Raw genomic sequence first — 20757 nt, 5'->3', positions numbered from 1 at the left:
GGGGGGAGAACAATGTGATTGAGTAACAACAGCGGCAATTCCACTGTGTGACTCAGCATCATTGTAGTGCAGTTCTGCTGTAAATGTCTAAGAAGGAAAATCCAGGGAACAGAAGGATAACTTGCACTAAGTTTCCTTTGGACAAAAATGTATAATTAATCGCATATGACCAACGTTCCAGCAAAAATTCCAAGTAAGGTGAGGAAACTGGGCCTCTTGGAGGTGCAGGGTCTCCCCTTGACTGAAGAGGCACGTATATGTCCCACCAGGATGGTAAGTGCGCCGCTTGCGGTCACAATGTCTGTCTACCCTGTAACAATACCTACAGGGACGGGATTGACTGAAAGAATTTCTCCTCTTGCATAACAATATTGCCAGTGACAATATATAGATTGTCACTGGCAACCAGTCCACAGGTTTGGTATATGATTCTGTAGATGCTGAATTATATTTGTAAATGATTGTAAATTTCAATAACAGTAAATAAGATACAGATGAAATGGGGAGGTGACTTCTTCTAGCCAATTCTGTCATATAAATCCCCTTTTAGCATGTAATTATTTTAATTTCAGCTCGATAGAAATCATTTCACTAAAAGTACTCCTATTCAACTGTCTCTCTCTTGCTGAAGCTGTCCTACTTAAGTGTGTCAACATGTACCCTTTCACTCCTATTGATTACCGAGGTCTGAGATCCATAATGGTGCTGCTTAGTGTTTATCCTCTCCATTCAGAAAAAAATGGTCCTCTTAGTGACCTCTATTTGCCAGGGTCTCTTGGCTCAGTACAGCAGCTGTGTGTCTTTTGTGAAACATGATGATAAAGGGGCTGTCAGTCAGCTCTGTGCCCTTTGAGTACACACTGCCACGAACCGATGTCCTGCTACTAATCCAGAGAACCACATGAGTCATCCATTGCTAAAAAATAAATCTGCTTGTACAAGTCATTAACATGATTTCTTGCATAGGATTGCCTATAACGTGCATTTCCCTACTCTACAAGGCCTGGATATGTATTCTGCTGGTATTGCAACTTTTAACTTTGCAAAGTGGAATCTACTGTTGCACTACACATAAAGATGAGAGGCCAACAGGTAGACAACTCAGGCGTGTATATGCCAAGAAAAGTGGAGAGCATCCTACACCGGAGCATGAATTTCCATTTAAATATGGACAGAAAGATAAGAACTATATATAGATACACTTGTGTTGTTCCTCTGTGAGAGCTGTTAATTACCCGAGCACTCGGGCATATTCCCGGTCCATGTCCCATTAACAGTACAGTGTCGGGTGAGCAGGCCAGTAGAATAATAGCCCTCCCTGCAAGCGTAAGTGATGGATCTGGAAAACGTCAGGCCGTCGTGGATCAGGATCTGGGCATTCCGTGGAGTTCCCGGGTTTCCGCAGGAGACCACTGAAAACAAGAGAGAAAAAGAAGAGGGTTGGGGTTGAGGAGTGTCAGCACTGTACCATTGCAGACTTTTCTTACTCTAAGCATTTTGGAACGATCAGAGACCAAAGTATGAATTATAGATGAGAAATTCTCCTTACTCTTACTCTCTTCTCATTTCACTCCTTTTTCCATCCACTTATCTCTATATTAAACCTATACACCTACCAACCTAAACGCCTAAAACATCCAATTACATTAGTAAGTAACGTTGGTTAAACTCATGTATAACTTCTAGCCAGTGATCACTAAAGGCAATCAACCGCCAATAAAACTCTTTTGTATTCTTCTTTTGAGTTTCTTCAGGGAATCACAAAGGTTTAGTTTTCTTAAAAAGTACTTTTCCCAGTTAGTTTTACAAAGCACTTAACATATATTTTAATGAGACTTCCTAAAACTGAATAAAATGTTGGTTGGTATTCTGCTACATCCCCTTTATACTCCTTTGTGTGTCTGATATGGTACCTCCCTTGGTTTGTTTTCACTTTCCCTCTGTTTTTCATCCTTCCATCCAAACACCACCTTCATCATCTTCCCCTGCATCCTACTTCATGAGTAACTCTGCTTTGATGGACACATCTTTTGCTCAGAAAATCCCTTGGTGTCTTTCCGGCTGCCAGTGATGGTTCTGTTCATTACAGTCTCCAGCTTGCCCTGGGCTCTCAGAGCCCCGTGGGCATCGACCTCCCATAATGACCAGATGTGGCCTGGCCCTTGAAGTCTGTGCCAACCGAGAGCAGGTGGGCAACCTCCGCTAGTAGGCATACCACACACTGCAGAGGGAATGAGACTGAGTGTGGCGAGGGAGAGAAGTGGTGGTGTGAGAGGAGGGGCTTATGTGAGTGTGTGTTTTTGTGCAGGGACTGTTAAGAGCGCAAATGAACAGCCCTGGAGACAGGATGAGGCTTCTGGAAATAACACACTGTGTACAATGATGAAGAAAGTAAAAGGGCCATTTGTTCATTGAGAGTAAGAAAAGGGCAGGGAAGAAATAATAGAATATAACTGGTAGATATGACTGGATGGCAGAACTTGCCAACTTGAAGGTGTAAAACTGCAGCTAAGTTTATGGTTGGTTTTATCATTTTAGTGTTGCTAGGTAACATACTTTTTTGCTTTGATTCTTTTCTGCTGCATGCAACGTATTTGATAATAGAAAAAAGAATTCTAATCTAGTTCTTACATTGTCTGTAATGTCTTTGTCCTGTCTCAGCAATAATAATGGATAGCGTGGGGCCAAATCGATTGGTTCAATAATACACATTCAGAGAGTTTGCTTTTACTGGTGTTAGAGGCGGCATGAACGAAATGTTGCATAAAGAAAAAAAATTTGAAAATCATGTTTTATTAATAGAGATGACATTTTTTGTTATGCCCCCCCACCCAGTTCAATCATTGTTTTTACATTTTTGCACATACACACAAAACAGGCACATTTCCGATGTATGATCTAATTAAACAATCAGTGACTGTGACAACAAGAAAAGCTCAAAATGGTGGAATTTGTTGAGAACAGAATAGTCATTAGTAAAGTGCCCACATTCTAAAACATTCGCTAAGGCCACAATTTACCTAACGCTATTTGAGGAAATTATTTGGGTCCTTATTACCCCCAAAATTTAAATCTATGCATACAATACAAAGGTTTGTAAAGCTAATGCATTATGGAGTAATTAAACAAACTTCTGAGCAAATGAAGAAGAAAGGGAACACAGACGATGCAACCTGAAAAGAAACAAAATGATATATAGATGTCTTATATAGGTCTATAGTGCCTTAGAAGTTCAGTGAACATCAAGTTCAACTTACTACATGGTCACATATTGTGTTCATTCATTAAAGGTGTCTTTAATCAGCAGCCCACACATGATTTTCCCCAGTGATGTCCTCCAGCCCCCCATAAGGAATCCCAAGACATTCCCAGGCCAGATGGGATATGTAATCTCTCCATAGTCTTCTGGGTCTGCTGCGGGGTCTCCAGTTGGACATGTCCAGAATGTTTCCAGTGTACACATGGGAAGGAATCCTGATCAGATTTCTTAACAACTGACTGATTTTGACACAAGGGAGCATCTGTTTTACTCCAAGGTCTTCCTTTGTGTCCAAGATGCTCACCCCGTCCCTAAAGGGTTTTACTCTTTAGGTCACTACCCAAACGCTCATAGTCACAAGTGAGAATTGGAACCTAAATTGACTGCTAAATTGAAAGCTTCACCTTACGAGCTCAGCTCCCTCCTTCCAGCCACACCTACCCACCCATTGATTTTATCTTACCATCAACTCACAAGACCCCAACATTTATATAATTCTCTAATTTGGAGAGCCACATTGAGATTCAGTCTGTAAAAATCCTAAACAGAATCGCTGATAACCCACAGCTTTGTGGAGAACAATGCCCACTGTGAACGCAACCAACTTACCACCAAGTTTGCGCACAAGGCTCTCCCTTCGGTTATGTAAGGACCGAATAACCGGAAACAAATTTTTCTCACTACCTCATATTCCCGAAGCTACCACCAAAGGACATGTTAGTTTTGTCCAAGTTCATGAATATCTGTGAGGGGGAAGGTTGAGGGGACCAGGTCAAAATCTTTATTTATCCTCCTGAAACCAAACCGACAAATGGCCAGTCTCTCCCTCAAAGCACTTTGGTAAAAAATTTCCTGTAAATGCTGAGCAGTTTGATCCTGCTGTATAAATAGTGCATATGGGTTTTCCTTTTTTAAAAAAAAAAAAAAAAAAAAAGGGATCCATCAACTCCTATCAGTCTATGTTTGCCAGAGAACAAAGAAAAAACACAAACTGTATGTATGTATTACTTACCATGACACTCAGGTTGGGTTCCCAGCCAGGTACCATTGGCCAGACAGGTTCTCTCTGGTGAACCCCTCAGCACATAGCCGGGCTCGCAGCTAAAGCGGACAACACTGCCCACTGTAAATTCTTCGCCCAGGCGGATACCATGCACAGGAACACCTGGATCTCCACACAGTCCGGCAGACTCCCCTGGAAAGAAAAAAAAGAAAAAGAACACATATTAAAAAGGCACTGTCCACAAGTGATGTTCTCTCTCCACATGACTGATGTTTTCATATTAAAAACAATAACAATGTGATTAGCAAAGGAACACAGACCACCTCTCACCCAATTGCCATCCAACAGGAAAATAATACTCCCCTACCTCTCTTAGGAGTGACTAGCATCCCAAATACATAAATTTTCATTGTATCTTATTGTTGAAATTTTTTTTTTGGGCACGTTGCTACATAATTCCATGTCCTCAATTTAAAACAATCACAAACTGCTTAGTACTGCTGTGTACTGCTCTCACTACTTACAGGGAGCTGGCAACATCAATTCAACAGTGCTTAGCTAAGAAAGCCAGGCAAATTTTTAGAAAAAAGTCCGTGTTTATTGCCCGTTGAAAGAACACTAGCAATCCCCAGGATATATATGAGTATCATGAATTGTGACATTAAACTGTCAGCATGCTATTTTATTGTCACACGGCTTATGGGTCTGTGTGCGAGCTACTTTGTGTCTCTCTGTCACATCTTTGCGAATGTGTTTGTATTTGTGGTTATGCGTTTTCATGTCTGGACACCCCTATGGCATTGCGAAATGTGTATTAGGCATACTAGGAAGCCCGAAGCGAATCGCTGTATGGGGAGAGGAAGGATGTGGGCCAATGTCTTTATAGTGTTTCATAACCAAGCTGAGGTGTGGGCGTCCCTGTTGCTCAGTCTAATATGAGCAGATTAAAGCAGTTTTATGGAGGACACTCTCTTTGCCCTTGAGGCCTGTGAAGCAGACAGGCAGCTCCGTCTCTGGTCCACCTACTTCGCTCATTACCTGCTAACAGCTGCCACCCAACCTCTTTATTTGTTGGCCTGGCATTACGAGGGCATCGCTTTGACTTGGTGGTGATATTAAATCTGAATTAATCAAGTATTAGAGGCAGAAAGGGGGGAAGAGGATGAGAAGATGGGCTACAAAGCAAAGTTGATTAAATTTTTTTTTTCAAGAAAACATCAAGTACTCTACTTCACAAGATAGGGTTATTTTCAGTCAGTCAATCTGTGTGTAGTTTTCCGTACCAGAGCAGTGTGGCGGTGAGCTGCTCCACTGGCCGTCCAGCTGGCACATTCGCGTCGTGTTGCCAATGATGGTGCGCTGGCCGATGCAGCTGTACCTGATGACCGAGCCTACTGTCCGACGGTCGCCTGAGATCTGGGCATAAGGTGGCATGCTGGGGCGGTCACACAGCACCACTGTCCAATCAGAACAGAGAGATGAAAGAAAGAGAACAATGAACAATTGGAAACGTTTCAGGCCAGTGGTGAAGAAGTGATAAATACACCACATATTGTATACAATATATGGCCTTGTTTTAGCAAAATGATAAAATGTATTAATGTTCGGTTCCATTGGATTTGTCTTTGTTAGCACCACATTTCAAAGTGTTTTATCAAATCAAAATTAAGAGACTTTGTTTCGTCAGAATGCTTCATTACTGTATCTCACTGAGCCTGAATAGAAAACAAGATTTCATACTCTGAATGAATGTTTACCCAGTAGGGCTGGAACGGTTAGTAGGTTAATATTATAATATTGTTAGTAGGTTAATATTGTCAACAATTATGATAATCAATAACTTCAGTCATTTTTTTGAGGAGCATGCTGAACATTTGTTGCTTCTTGCTCCTAAAAATGTGGTAATTTACTGCTTTTCAGCTTGGGCTCTGGGAAACCATGATGGGTAATTTTCACTAGTTTTTGACATTTTGTAGACTAAACGATTGAATAATTGTAAAAAAAAAAAAAAAAAAAAAGAGAATCAACACTACTATTTTTGCGCTGTATATTTTTTACAAGGATTTTGCACAAAAGTGATGTTTAACATAGCCGCTAAAATTGGGGGATAACAACCGATCTCTGTTTTAAAATATTTTTTTTGGGTGGAGTGGTGGGGGTGGGTTATTGCCTGGCCAGTTTACACAGTTTTACTGTCATCTTTGTTTGGTACAGTCAACCAATGAGGTACTCACACAGACACTTGGGAAGCGAGCGGTCCCAGGTGCCGTCCCCCTGACAGGAGATGGAGCTGGTGCCCAGCAGGTAGTAGCCTGGGTTACAGCGGTACGACACAGTGGTTTGGAAGCTGTAGCGATGTGGCCCGCTGGGCAGTACCTGCCTAATGCTGTTCTCTACATGGCCCGGCTCTGTGCAGTTCACAACTGAAGAAGGGGGTGCAGGAAGTGGATGTGGGGGGTGGGAATGAAGGAGACGAGAAACAAAGACATCTTGTGTGAGCATTTCAGGTTCAATTTAACTAATTATTTGAAGTATTTTAATTCTATTTTGAATTATGATTTAATCTTAGAAGCTTTTTTTCTACCATCATAATAGGTAAATGACTCTCACACACACACAGGGAACATGCACAATTTTATAAGCAGTTTGTTTGTCTTGCATTTACTCTGTCTGTTCATTACTTTCCTCTTCTACTACTTCCACCCATCCAGCATCTATCCATCCACCCCAGTACTAATGAAGTAGGTGGCAGACTCCGGAAATAAACATTTGCTTCATTAGAGCTAGTTTCCTGCTGGCCGCACTGGTGCAGAGATGGTGATAGATGGAGAGCTCACAGGAGAAGAGGCACCATGTCAGTTTAGCCCCAGATGGAGAGGGTTAGGGAAGAGGAGAATGACGGATGAGTGAGGAGCGAGGGACAGTTAGGGGGGTGCAGTACAGAGTTAGAGAGGAAGAGACCCTGATGGTGCAGAATATATTAAAATTCATGACTGAATGTCAGGCTGTGACTTCTACTAGCACCACTCCATGTTGCGTTTCTCAGAAGACACAAACCAAAACCTTACATTGCATAAACAAAGTCAGACTACAGTGAGTATCTGTTGCTGTTCTATGCTGTTCTATACTGTGAATTGCAACTAAATGTGTACTATGATGCCAAAACTCTAATGGCTTCTGAAACACTGCCTGGGAGTGCCCATACAGCCATTATGCCCCAGTTTGCCTTGCCAGTCTTGCCCCCATGAGTATGCCTTTGCTACAGCCAAAATGAACCCATTGTATGCTAATGTGCCTAAAAGCTCACTCATTCCATGCTCCCAAGCCGCCAGCACAGCTAAATCACCCCCCAAATGCCTATTATAATGTATTCCTTCCAGTAGAGAGCTGACCCATGGTGCCATCATTTACAACTTACTGCATAATAACACTACAAAGCGTATTTGAAGCAGTGGAGTTGCTTCAGCACGAGACCTTCCAAGCTTGGAATTCAGCTTTGAATCAATGTGCTTAGGCAGCATAGGCTCAAAAGTGATCCAGCGGTCACCTAAAACGACTGACCTCCTGGTAAATTTTTGTGTGTGGCCCAGTGGGCAGGGAGAGAGGGAAAGATGGGATGAAAGGAAAACAAGAATAAAAGTGAGAGGGGAAGAAGGGCTGAGGTGATTCATCTCTGTTCCACTCAGAAGTGGAGACCCCGGTCACCCTATCCTCCTCTTGGCCTCCTGCCAAGTAACGGCCCCGTAAGTGGTGTGTCAGAGGGTGTTTATTTCTGTCCTGTCTCCCTTGCTTTTTATCGCTAAAAGACAAACACTCACGAGTCATTCAAAGAAGGGGGTGTTTTGGCTCTGTGGCTGTGACTCAAATTGGTGGTGATGAGAGAGGGATAGGAGACTGACTGGGCTGGTGGTGCTCTCCTGTTGGCTGCATTATTGGTGGAGCCTACGGACTCTCGTAGTTAAAATCTGGACGGCAGAAATTATTACCATTATCTGACTGACTCCTGCTCACCTCTTTTCCTGCGTTCTGTATCTATATACTTCTCTCTCTCCCTCTCAAAGAAAAGCTGATGTTTAAGCCTAGCTGAGGCTAAGGTGAAATGGATGAAGCAGATGCCATCATAGCACTTAAAGTTTTCCCACTCGGGGGGGGGGGAAGCGCATGGCAGACAGGAGAGCACGATCCACCAAATATGTCTCGCATGCTGTATTTAAGGTGATAAATCTGATTGACGATAAGACCTCTAAGCTACTTACTATATGTCTCCACATGAACACTGAGGATAATGTGCCATCAAGACAGACGCCCGCACCCGCCCACCCACACACATACACAGAAAGGCACACAGTCTCCCACAAAATGCATCTCAGCGTCGGCATCTGCATGGAAAACAAGGCCAATGCTAATATGATGTCACTACTAGAGCGGAGAGATTTAAGGCGTATGTCTGGGAGAAAATCTCGCCTGTTTATGCATTCAGCAGCCAAATGTACTTCTCTCTTTTTTTAACAACTGAAGAAGGATCCCTGTGAGACTGGTAACCTTCTCATCCCTTCATAAATGTCTTTAAAAAAAAAAATATATCAAATCCTCTCTTTCCTCATTTAAAACAAACTCATAAGTCAGTCCTTCACTGGTTCTGTCACTGCCTTGTCACATTCAGGGCCTGACCTTGCGAGCGGCCCCTTTCCGTGCCTGTCACAAAGCCCTCAGTTAGTGGGGACTTAGAGACAGACGTGGGTGCCGAGATACCACGCTTGTCGCAAAAAAACCTGCCGAAATCAGAAGGCGTCGCTATGCTCATTCAAAGCAGAGCGGGGTACTACATATTCTGAGCAAAAGCCAGAATGCAGGTCTCCAAAGGCTGCTGTCTTTCACACAAGCTTAAGGATCCGATGATTGTTTTTGGCTGTCTCTCCATGGTTATTAACCAAGTTTGTTTCCCTGACAGACAGGTGAGCCTCAGGGTTTAAAAGAGGCAGAAAATAACATCACATGTAAATATTATCCAGAGCCTCCACGGACCATGTGGTTGAGAACATGGTAATTAAATAATCCAGGCTTGCCTTTGGTTTTTCATTTCAATTTCCAGTAATGTGTGTCGTTTAAACTCTTTCTGCCTCAGGGTGTCTAAGCTTCATCTCCGCTCTCTCTCTGATTGGGGTCATCTGTGGTCACAGAAGATATGACCTTGTACAATACAGTAGGTAATTTAATACCTAACCTCAAAAATGGATGAGAATACAGAAAGGGAACAATACTCCCACCGATAAGGACGTGAAAACGAGGGCACTTTTTGAAAATGCCCTCAGTCTGCATTAGGTATGCACAAAGCTGGTGTCACTAGCTTATTTACCTCTCAAATCCTTCACACATCACGATCCATATAAATACCTATGTCAGAGTTGCCCTGCTATGCCAATACATTGCTTACATAACTGTGCTGTGATCATATATACATTTACACATTTTGCACATATTTGTGTAAAAACAATGGATACACACACAGATTTTAAGATTATGAAGGCAGACTTTATTCCGATAAATTATTCTCTCATATTAGTCATTTGTAATTTGTTCTCTCACACACATGAACAACTTTGTTTTCTACATTTTTTCTAAAATTGCTTCTTAGTAAGTTATGACAATAAGGACAGCTCAGTAAATCCTGTGACCATGGTGGAAACTCTTAATGTCTCAGTGCCAAGTGGATCCAGTGGTAGACAGGACCAGGCACATATCGTACATCTGTCCTGGTTCTTTGCATTTATCCTTCCAATAATCTGTAGCCATAAAGTTCTCCAGAAATCACACATGCATTTACTGATAGGCTTGTGCATCTAGAGTACCTGACACTTACTTTTACACCTGGGGAGGGAGTTGCTCCACTGCCCATTGGCCTGGCAGGTAGATTTTACAGCCCCCTGCAGAACATATCCGGTATTGCAGACAAAGCGCACAGCATCATTTAAATTGAACTGGTTTCCTTGGGTCATACCAAAGGTAGGGTTGCCTGGATGCCCGCATGTAATGGCTGAAAAAGTAAAAGCAGAAAAAAAAAATCATTGTAACACATTTGCAGAGCAGTTAATTGAATTCAATATCAAATATCAAACACCCGAATAAACAAGGCCTGGGTAATAAAAGGTAATGTCACAAAAACACCAAAAAGCAGTACAGACACTAAAACCGAATGATGATCCAAACAAGCCCCGCTTCAACTGCACTGGCTGCATGTCTCTATTTTCACCTCTTTAATCTTGTAATAAAATAAGTAATAAAATGAGCAGTATTACAGAGGAATACAGTGTATTATTTTGGAATAATGAAAACTTCATGGCAACAGTGGTTTTTAAGTTTGATCTTATGCCAGAGCTTGTGTAAGAGCTTTTTGTAGAAGTCAAATTAAGTGGTGATAAGTACCAAATGGCTCAAGTCTAATCACACTAAAATGGCGGTCGATGGCGGTCTTAAACTGGCTTGATTAGAGCATCCCTAGGTAACACTGCATACTATATGTCTGTACTTGTACTTGTAAATTGCTGATCTGCAACTCCATTTATCCATGATCTTTCTGTTCTGAGATTTAAATTTTTCAGTTAGCTAGCTTACCAGTCCTCCAGATAAAAACGGATTCTCTGAAGCCCTACTCTGATCATCTGAGATATTTAACTATACCGTCCATAGCTTTATTAATAAACTAACTTTACTGAATGTTTTCTTCGGGCACTTACGGACACAGACAGGAGTGTGTCCTGACCAGCGGTGATCTTGTTCACATATTCGCACAGACACCCCAATGAGACGAAATCCTGGGTTACACTGGTACACAACGCTGCCTCGATAGTTGTAGTTCTCCCCGATGATCTGTCCATTCACAATGGGCTCCGGGGTGCCACAATGGCCAGCTATGGATGAAGGAAGAAGGAAAGAGTCAAGGTCAGATATAGGTGTTTTGAGCTTTTCAAGCAAATTGCAGGACTTTATCAAGTTTTAATCATTTTTGGGTGACTGGTGCTGAAGAGCTCACCTAGACACTGGACCTGTGTTCCACTCCAAAGCCCGTTGGACATACACTCTCGTACCCGAGAGCCCACCAAGGTATACCCTGTGTTGCAGGAGAAAATGGCAGTGGCTCCATACACAGTCAATGTTCCAATCTTGTTGCCATTTGGTGGAGTCCCAAGGTCCCCGCAGGAGATGACTGAAATGAGAAAACAATATCATAATATTGCAATCCCATTTGGTCAAAATATAAATCAACAATATTCTTTTGTTTTGTTTGGAAGATGGTTTTTTTTGGCTCTTCTCCGTTTTGTTTTGTTTAGAAGATTTGTGCCTGTTTAGTTATGTTATTTTCTTAATATCACAGTGGAAATAAGATACATTTGGATACAATTATTTTTCAAGCCAGCCAAATTTCTTTTTTCTAGCAGAGGGTTTTTTTTTTTTTATTGCATATGAGACATTTAACTCAAATAACATTAGAAAAATTAGACTATTAGGTGTGAGGCTTTCACTTACTCTCACAGACTGGGCGTGGATCTGGGTAGTTCCAGGTGCTGTTGGCTTGACAGCGAATGACCCTTTGACCCCTGTAGTAATATCCCGGGTCACATATGAGCAACATAATAGCATCGTATTGGTTTTGAGTTCCATAGATTAGTCTCCATCTCCCATGCTCCACAGCAGAGTGGCCGATGTCAGGACAGGTCACAGCTGGAAGGTCAAAGGTCAAATCAACATTATTAATTTTAAATATCTATTTCAGTTTGGTGCTGTTATCATTATGGTAGCAGTGAGCCGATAATTATCTGTTTAGCTGCCTGTGGATGCACAGCATGTGATGACTTATCACTGTATAAACAAGACAAACGAGTTTCAATCTCAGACCTGCCAGAAATATTTCATTCTAGGTAAGATGGTTTTAAAAGTTAAGATGAGCACAAGTATAAGAGTTTTTAATAATACTAATAATACTGCAACTAAAGAAGCTGACAGAAAAGAGAGAAATACTCACGTATACATCTGGGTGGCGCCTCAATGGAGCTCCACCTCCCAAATTCCTGACAGATCACTGAGGTGGTGACAGGCCCAGCAAGCCGAAATCCAGGATTACACTGGTAGGTGGCTCTGGCTCCCAGAGAGAAGTCCTGGCCAACAATACTGCCATTGACCGGAGGCACTGGCATTCCACAGGACGTGACTGGAAGAGTAAAAAACGATGCATTAGGAAGTTAAGGCAAAAAAAAAAAAAAGTGATCGGTAGAAACTAAGTAGCAAAGTATATTTTAATTACCACCTGTATATGCAGAGTACCTAGCTCACAATGGGCTTCTTGTACAAACACAATCCCAGAGCCAGCACTGATATGTGGTGACCATTAGCTTGGGCTGCCATCTGCTCAGTAGTAAACAATCAAGTCTAGAGAGAACACATGCAATTCATGTGGAGAATACACCTGGTGCAGCATTGACCAGATATTGAATGGCTGCCCCACCACTCTCAGTTTTCACCTTCAACTGATATTGTTCATGAGGCTGGCTGCAAACTAGAGCTGTTAGAGTTTATGCGTTTGTGATGGAATATAAAAGGAAATCTAAAACTGGAAATCGGCGAGGATGGCACAACATCATCACCGCCTTATAAAATCTGAAATAACATTTTTGTGCTACTTGAAAAAATTACTTTCAAACTCAAGTGTATACATCTTCCCTCAATAGCTACGACTTTATTTATATGATTCAAACTTCTATAATGTGTTGGTTTCTTAGTAGCTTCTGTTGATTCCATCACTGATCATTTCCAAAAAATGAGCATTAATATGATGCTGTGTTATCTTCAAAGCAATTCTGAGGAATGGTGACATGAGATTCCTTGAGGCATGCCTTAGGCTGAAGGAGTGTTGGTGAAGGCACACTGTCAGCTGAAATCACATTTTGATCCCAAGCAAATGGATTCAGTGATACCTTTTCAATCAACTTAAATCAGAATGACTGAACTTTCAAAATACATTTGCTACAAAAATGTCTTCTTCAACTCTTTGCACTTTCTTTGCACAGTTTCAAGGTTCATTTCATCACTTTTGAGAAGTGGGACTAAATACTGAATGAGCTCAGTCACAGTGATTTTTCTTAACAACTTCCACCCTCACATCCTCTCTCATTACCTGCTGCTATGTTGGGGCCCTCACCTTGGCAAAGTGGCACTGGTGCATTCCACTGGTAGATCCCCTGTGCAGTCCGGGTGCATGTGGCACTGCTCTGGCCAATAAGCCGGAACCCCTGGTCACAGCTGAAACGCAGGGTACTGCCCAGCTTAGTGCCAGTCAGACTGTGCACTGTGCCATTTACAGGGTTGTTTGGAGGGCTGCAGTAGGCCGCTATGCAAAAAGAAAAGAAACAGGTAAAGGTATAAATATGCATACCGATATAATTGAGTGCAACACGCATAAAAACCCAATAATGATGCAAGATGGTGCAAGTTGTTGTTGAGGAGGTGAAGGATTAATGTGCCTTCAGTAGCACTGAGCGCCAGATCTCATCTGTGTCTGTCTTCTATGCCTGGCATGGTAAAGGAGGATATTTTTAATACCAGCGCTACAATACAATCTCTTTAAGGCAAAAACTGCAGACTACAGACAAAGAAAATTGATTAAAGGAAACTAATGTTCTGCAAAGCGAAACAGGAGTTTGTCAGCAGCAGCAGAGGAGGAGGATCATAAAAGTGATGGATACATAATAACAGGAACAAAGTATCTGTTTTTTTTTGTTGGCTAAATTGGTGGCTGCAATAATTGTTTATCATCCCAAATGGTGCCAGCAACAGGTCCATGGTTTCCAAAGAATGAAAGACTCTCATGCCTAAATTGCATTTTGCAGATCCCACAATGACATGCCATTACCATACACCAGCTGGAGAAGAAGAGTTTCAGTGAAAAAAACGAAGACTGTGAAAACATCCAAAAAATTACGTGATGTAAAAGTACACAGCTGTGTGACAAAGAGAACTCATTGTGGGGAGCCATTAGGATGGAAGTGGACCATGGACACAAAAAAGCGTATCATCCATTACACTTAATCACTATGACCACATTACATTTCTATAAAAATGCAAATTCCAACTCAAACCACTCATATGTGGCAATGAAAATGTCCTCTCTTTCAAGTTAGTGGGAATTTAGTTAGTGAGTGCGATGCAGAAAATCAGATAAAACTCCCTCACAGTATAAAAACTTAAAGCCATGTCAATGGTGTAATCTGTATTCCGCATTTATGAGATGTTGCTGCATTACATAAATTGCTTCAGTGAGACGGAGAATGTGAGACTTTTCTAGTGAGCTGAAAGAACATTTTGTGGCACTGAAGGGATGTTAGATAGAATAGACTTTATGTGGAATGTGAAACTGAGGTTCACTAAGAAAGATGTTAGATTTCTTAGTAGATGATACACGGTAGGTGTACTTGAGGCTTTGATAATTTTGTGAAGTGTGGCATTCAAGTTTGAAAAGATCGGCATCTCCACAATCTTCAATGGATGACTTCTCATTAATATCCTCCTTGATGGCCACATGGGTAAGGAACAGAACAAACCAAATGTTTAGATCAAATGATATTTAATACGCTGACAGAGCTATGTTCACTGGCGAGGCTTCTTCCTGTCAGTCACTTTGAATGGCAGCTCCTGAGCCACCCCCGAGTTCAATTCTTCACTTCTATCTACGTCTAACTCATTTGTCCCTCTTTCTGTGTTCCTCGCTCCCTCTCTCCTTCTGCCAGTTATAGTATACAGCTTGTCTCATTGCAATCAGCCCTGTAGCTCAGAGGAATCAGATCTACATGGGCAGGTGATTGGATTGGAACAGATAATAGAGAGGAGGAGAAAGACAGAGGGAGAGACTGGTTGATACAGAAAAAGGATGAGACATAAGCAGAAAGAGATCGTAAGGAAGATAGTGACAGAGTCAGGTAGATTGTAAAATGTCTAAATGAAGTGAGAGAAAAAAAAAGAGACAGAAGCCATGGACGTAGAGAAAGAATAGAAAACTGAGATTGGGAGTTGCTAGAGGAGATGTCTGTAAGTTGGTGATGGAAGACCGGCCTGTGGAAGGAAAAGATGGATTGATGAAGAACACAGCTGAATACATTGAATCTGCCTGTGCCATCTGTTTCTTCCCCTCCCTACAGAAGGCAACTCCATACTGACCACGGCAACCTGTGGGTTCTCAGCCATCACTTTGTCCGTCTTTCACTTAGCCTGCTACGGCAAAATCCATCATGTAAAGAAAATAAAAAGCAAAAAAAGGGTAAGACGAAAAAAAAAAAAAAAAAGGGAGAAAAACGACAGAACATCCGGTTGGGGAAGCATAGCGCTCCACTGAGAGGAGGAGAGAGACGATTAGTCAATCTGGCTGAGTGGTGTTGATACAGAACGGAGGGAGCCTTTTAAATATTTACACAGTCATAATTCACAGGGAGTTATGCAGGTGTTGTATACCAACAGATCCTTCATGGAAGCAGGACAAAACAGAAGAATAATAAGCAATACAAGAAATAGCTTTTACTAATTCCCAGGCCTGAGCAGCATAGCAAGGAGTGCCACAGATGCCTGCCGCCCCCGTAAGGTTGTCATGGAGATGGGTCATATTTCTAGCGGTTTCAGCTGCAGTTGGCAGCCCAAATGTTGGTCTTGTTGACAGAGTAAACCACAGACATTTCTGATGAGATCGAATGTACAACAATGTCTAAAAGTAACACAGCCAAATATCAATTCTTTCCACCGAATCAATCCCTAAATGGACCACTGCAAGAAAATCACATTTATAAAGAAGCCTGTTACTTCATGTTACTATATCCCTGGTCCTTACTCACCTGAGTAGCGTATTCGGAAGCCTTTGTGGCTGGTAGTGTGATCGAAGGACCAGTGCAGGTAGACTTTGTTACTGGAGCTAGTGATACTCAGCGGGCTGGAATAGTTACCACTGAGGGTGATTAGGAGGGGGCTCTGTCTGGATGGGCCTGGATAAACATATGGAGAGAAATTAAAATGATTAGGAAGAATCCAGCTATGACTTTGTTCAAAAGAAAAAGAGCAGCAGTGCTTTTATGTAAACCACAACTAGCACTTTGGCACATCTTTAAAATAATGCTTCGTGCTCAATCACTGACACATTTTGAAAAAAATATTACATTCCTACTAAATAAACAGTGATATAATAGATAATGAAAATTTCAAAAATTTCTTTATTCTCCATAATAGTCTCGGTAGCCCCAACGTTTACATATGGCTGTTCCCCTCCACTCGGTTGAAGATGGAAAACACTAATCAGCAACACTAGTGTATACGACCACCATTTTCTCAGAGCAGCCTGGCAGAGTTGCTGACTTTGCCTCTAATCACATGCAAATGTACAAGGCAGATGTAGATGTTCTGTCACCATGAAAGGGAGACTGTGTGTGATTGTCTGTTAGTAGATGCCTTGTTAGGGACGGTAAATCTGGCCGCCTGCCTCTTTTTAGCCTATGATGGTGGATATTAGTGAAAATTTATCTTTGACCAGTGAAGTATTGGAGGGGGGGGGGTCACAGGGAAGTGGGGTCAATAGAATACTTAACAGTACATGTAGTTTTCATCACCCAGACCCTTAATATCAAAAACAGGATGCTCATTTAAACTCCTCTGGATAATTATATGGTCAAAATAAAGATGCTTGTCTAAATCATGATACTGTATGTAACCATGGGCATGGCTACATATGTTGACTTTCACGGCAGAGACAGAGACTCACCATCAAAGATCTCAAGCTCATCAAACTGACGGCTGGTCTGGAAGTGTTCAATGGTGAAGGTAATGTTGTAGCCTGGTTCCACTTTGACCACCCAAGAGCAGGACTCAAAATGGGGGAAACCGCTGCCTGGTGACTGGCTCATGATGACACCTGTGGAAGCTGTAAGTACCTCGTTCATGGGACAAGTCACTGTTGAGAGAGATAAAAGACAGAGCCACACACACACACACACACACACACACACACACACACACACACACACACACACACACACACACACACACACACACACACACACACATGGATTCTAAGAACAATGGTTTGTTTATGTGCTGCTGTTCTATATTCTATTGTTCTGTGACTAAACCATATACCTACATACAGGAAATTTTCTCTTATGAAATTGACTGTTGCTTTTTAACAACCAACAAACCAATTTGACAACTTTAACACCTCTTTAACACAGATTCAACATAAAATGAACATTATCATCTTCCCGTAGTTTTAGCTGGGTGATCCTACTAAACTGTCAACTGAGTATATATTACTGCCTCCTATATCACAAAGAATCCTGAGAAAAAACACCATAAGATGCCGTAAATGTGATTAAATCCACTTCAAAGTGCACGTGACCAGGTGCTTTTTGCGTGATCATACATTTTTTTGTATGTGTGTGTTTGTTGACAAAGTGTGGCAGATAATGTACAATTTATGTAAATGCCCTTGTTCTGCAATTTGAATACCCAAGCCTGTTCTGCCTCGGGGTAAGGTAGCTCTTGGCACTTGCAGGTTCTTCATTACAGCGGTGAAATATTGAATGCTCTGAATCACATTCTAGCAAACTGATTTTGTGTGCGTGGATGGGCTCATGTGTTTGTGTTAATGCATAGTTGTGTGTGTGTGTGTCTTGGCTTGTTCACTCTCCTTCCTGTGTGTTCATAGTGGAAGACATTATTAAATCCGCAGAAATGATTATGGTGGAGACCTTGGGTTAAACAGCACTTGCAAATAATTCTTATATTTTGTTTTACCTTCCTTGGTGTGTCAACTAGGTGGGATTTATTGCCTCAGGAAATCTCAGATAATGTCAGGTAAGATGTCAGTAACAGAAAGGCATGTTAAAATTACTTCAAAAGTATGTTCCCCTCGAATAGTTTTTGCACAGCTTTTTGCTATTCATTGTAGCAATCTTCTGTAAGCATTGATTGCAAAGCCTAACCAAATGTTACCGCAGGAGAACAAGACAAACACTAAGTATCTGCAAATGTTATTTACCACAGGTCAGGAAACAGTAGCCCAACAGTGTCCCAATTTCATATTATGTTTGTACTGTTGATACGCAAAGTTAGTGGGATAAAACAGCTAATGTGCAACACAAAACGTGCATTTTTGCAAATGGGAATGAAAGTGATGTTGCTGGTTATAAGCAACATCTCACAGATTACAATTTCAGCAGCATCAACAACAGTGTATGTGCTGTTGTTCATGCTGCTACAGTAGCATGCACTAATACAACGTTGCGTATGATGTTGAAATTAGAAATCCACAAAGTATTTCTGGCATCTAACGTTGGAGGAAACGTGACAGTAATCTACTCTGATCCTAAATTCCAAGAGGACATTCACCAAGTTTGTGATATCATTTACCTCAAGCATCTCAGTGAATGGGAGTCAAAAGGCTTAAATCAATCACTGATAGTGAATCCATCACTGATTGCGCCTGGAAGTAGCATATAAAATCTAAGAGTGAAGTTCATTAAACAATCAATCCTCTGAGGATGAAATGTGTGTTGCCAGTGACCTTTCAGAGAGCTCCAAAGTGTCTTCAAAACTGCCTTCAGCTTGTCTTGGAGCTGATGCAAAGAGACAGGCAGGGGCTCTTATCTATAGGCTGCTACTTATTAAACTAATCCACTTTGAAATGAAGAATCACTCTGTTTGGCTGTAAACAAAAGGGTATTAGGGGACAAACCTGACAGCTGGAAAAAGGCAGCTTCAACAGACAAGGTGAGATCAGCACTGATGGGGCTCAAAATGAAATTTCACTTTAATGAGACAAGGAATGGAATAAATGAGCAGGAGGAATGGCAATCTGTGAGACATCCTTTCTGTTTGTATATAAATTGTTCATGGTATGCAACAGCTTCCCACTAAAAAATGCGGTGGAAGGCTTCCATGCAGACAAGCACAGATACACACACATCTGCATCCATACACATACATTTGTGCACTCCAGCATAAACGTATGGAAGCACGTGTGCGTAAATGCAAAAGCTATGAAGCTTGTAGTTCTGCAGTGCAGTTGAGATGCCTTTACTCATGTCAGTATTTAATCAGCATAAGCTGAGGAGCGATAATGAGCTGATTGAGGGAGATGGGCCACAGCATAAGCATTGGCATAGATCAGGAACTAACAACTCTAAGAAGTCAGGGATGACAATGGAAATGTAAAAAAAAGGGCAGCTGTTATCCATCCTATGGGACTAAAAGAAGGGGGCTAGGGCAAAAAAATAATCTAGGGAACAATAATAGAGATAGACAGAGAGGCGAGGCAGGCGAAGGGACCGAGTTGGGAAACTAATGTGATGGGTGACTACGCAGGTTTTAACCAGAGATTTGCTTTGGGGGTAAACTCAGGGATTTTGGATCATCAGGACTCATTGTGTTTTATTAATGAATTCAAGCAACATTTTGTAGTCATGCTACTGATTTGTGTGTGTGATGCTGGAACTCCCTGTTGCCTCGGCAGACAGCAGATGCAGTTATGGGCTGTGGGTCCAATGCAACCCTGTTTAATCAAATCGAAAGGCAAATCAAATACAAATCAACTGGTTGCTCCGGTTGCAGGTAAAAACAGAGAGGCTAAACCCATTTTCCATCGTGACTGGCAATTCTCTGAATTAAATAAAGAAAAAAACAAAAGTGAGTGTGTGTCTATATTTATGTGTGTATGGTGGTGGCTTTTATTTGTCTGCCTGTATGTCAGTTTTCAGAGATAGGAAAAGGCGGAGACAAAGACAGATCTGGGTATTGATAGACACCCGCGTGTTGAAGTGTGTGAGAATACACTGCACTGTGTTTTGTAGCAGCCTAAAAAAAAAGAAAAAAGGAGGACGGAGAATAAAGGGTACATGTGTTACATAAGAACAGAAGTCTGACGCTGGTGGGCCAGGGGAGGGGAGAGAAGTGGCAAGTGAGTGCAGACAGAGGGAATGCAGAGGATGAGAGAGGATACTGGCGCTGAGGGGCGAGCAACACTGCAGAACCGGCTGTAGGCTCCAGTGCTGCTCTCTGGAAGACTATCACAATGACAACATCCACTGCTGTGTGACCCAGACACATGCTTGACTGGTGTTTATGTCTATACTTTATATGTAGGAGTGAGCGATGGATTGTGTGTGTGGGGGGGGTGGGGGCAGCTAGATGTGCAAGGAGGGTTGTGCTTGTCAGAGCAAAAAGTGGTGATTTGATAGGTGCAGCTGCAGCAGTCATGTCCCCTGCATTTCAATGAGCTGTGCAATTCTTCTCTTCACCCACCCCCCCAACTAAGTCTCTCCCTGTCTCTCTTTCTCTACTTACTTTTTAACTCCTGTCCAACTCCCACTTACTCTCCATCCTTCAGCTCAATTAGCAGTCTCTCCTCCTTCTTTTCCAGCTAGCTTTTGTTTTCTGCCTTTCAAAAAGCCTGCTTTTTCATGGCAATCCTAAA

The 20757-nt window shown here is 41.9% G+C and overlaps 1 protein-coding gene across 3 annotated transcripts in view; it reads right to left on the bottom strand.

Annotated features, from left to right (window-relative positions):
- The window catches only part of csmd2 (CUB and Sushi multiple domains 2), a 162977-nt gene that overhangs the window by 15559 nt on the left and 126661 nt on the right, over nt 1-20757 (bottom strand). For 2 of the 3 annotated variants that reach the window (XM_040121563.1, XM_040121564.1), the window contains 12 exons: nt 17050-17238; nt 16133-16279; nt 13456-13644; nt 12283-12468; nt 11787-11981; nt 11293-11466; nt 10997-11170; nt 10123-10296; nt 6497-6685; nt 5546-5719; nt 4272-4454; nt 1236-1412 (listed from right to left, as the gene is read on the bottom strand). In XM_040121563.1, coding sequence (XP_039977497.1) covers nt 1236-1412; nt 4272-4454; nt 5546-5719; nt 6497-6685; nt 10123-10296; nt 10997-11170; nt 11293-11466; nt 11787-11981; nt 12283-12468; nt 13456-13644; nt 16133-16279; nt 17050-17238 — 2151 coding nt within the window. Of the gene's footprint in view, nt 1-1235; nt 1413-3063; nt 3174-4271; nt 4455-5545; nt 5720-6496; nt 6686-10122; nt 10297-10996; nt 11171-11292; nt 11467-11786; nt 11982-12282; nt 12469-13455; nt 13645-16132; nt 16280-17049; nt 17239-20757 lie in introns of those variants that run through there. The other variant, XM_040121565.1, reaches the window with a different exon arrangement.

The sequence above is a fragment of the Xiphias gladius genome, chromosome 24, assembly GCF_016859285.1.
Source record: "Xiphias gladius isolate SHS-SW01 ecotype Sanya breed wild chromosome 24, ASM1685928v1, whole genome shotgun sequence".
NCBI classification, from domain to species: Eukaryota; Metazoa; Chordata; class Actinopteri; order Istiophoriformes; family Xiphiidae; genus Xiphias; species Xiphias gladius.
Note: the sequence above shows the minus strand (reverse complement) of the source record. Positions and strands in the feature narration are given on the sequence as shown.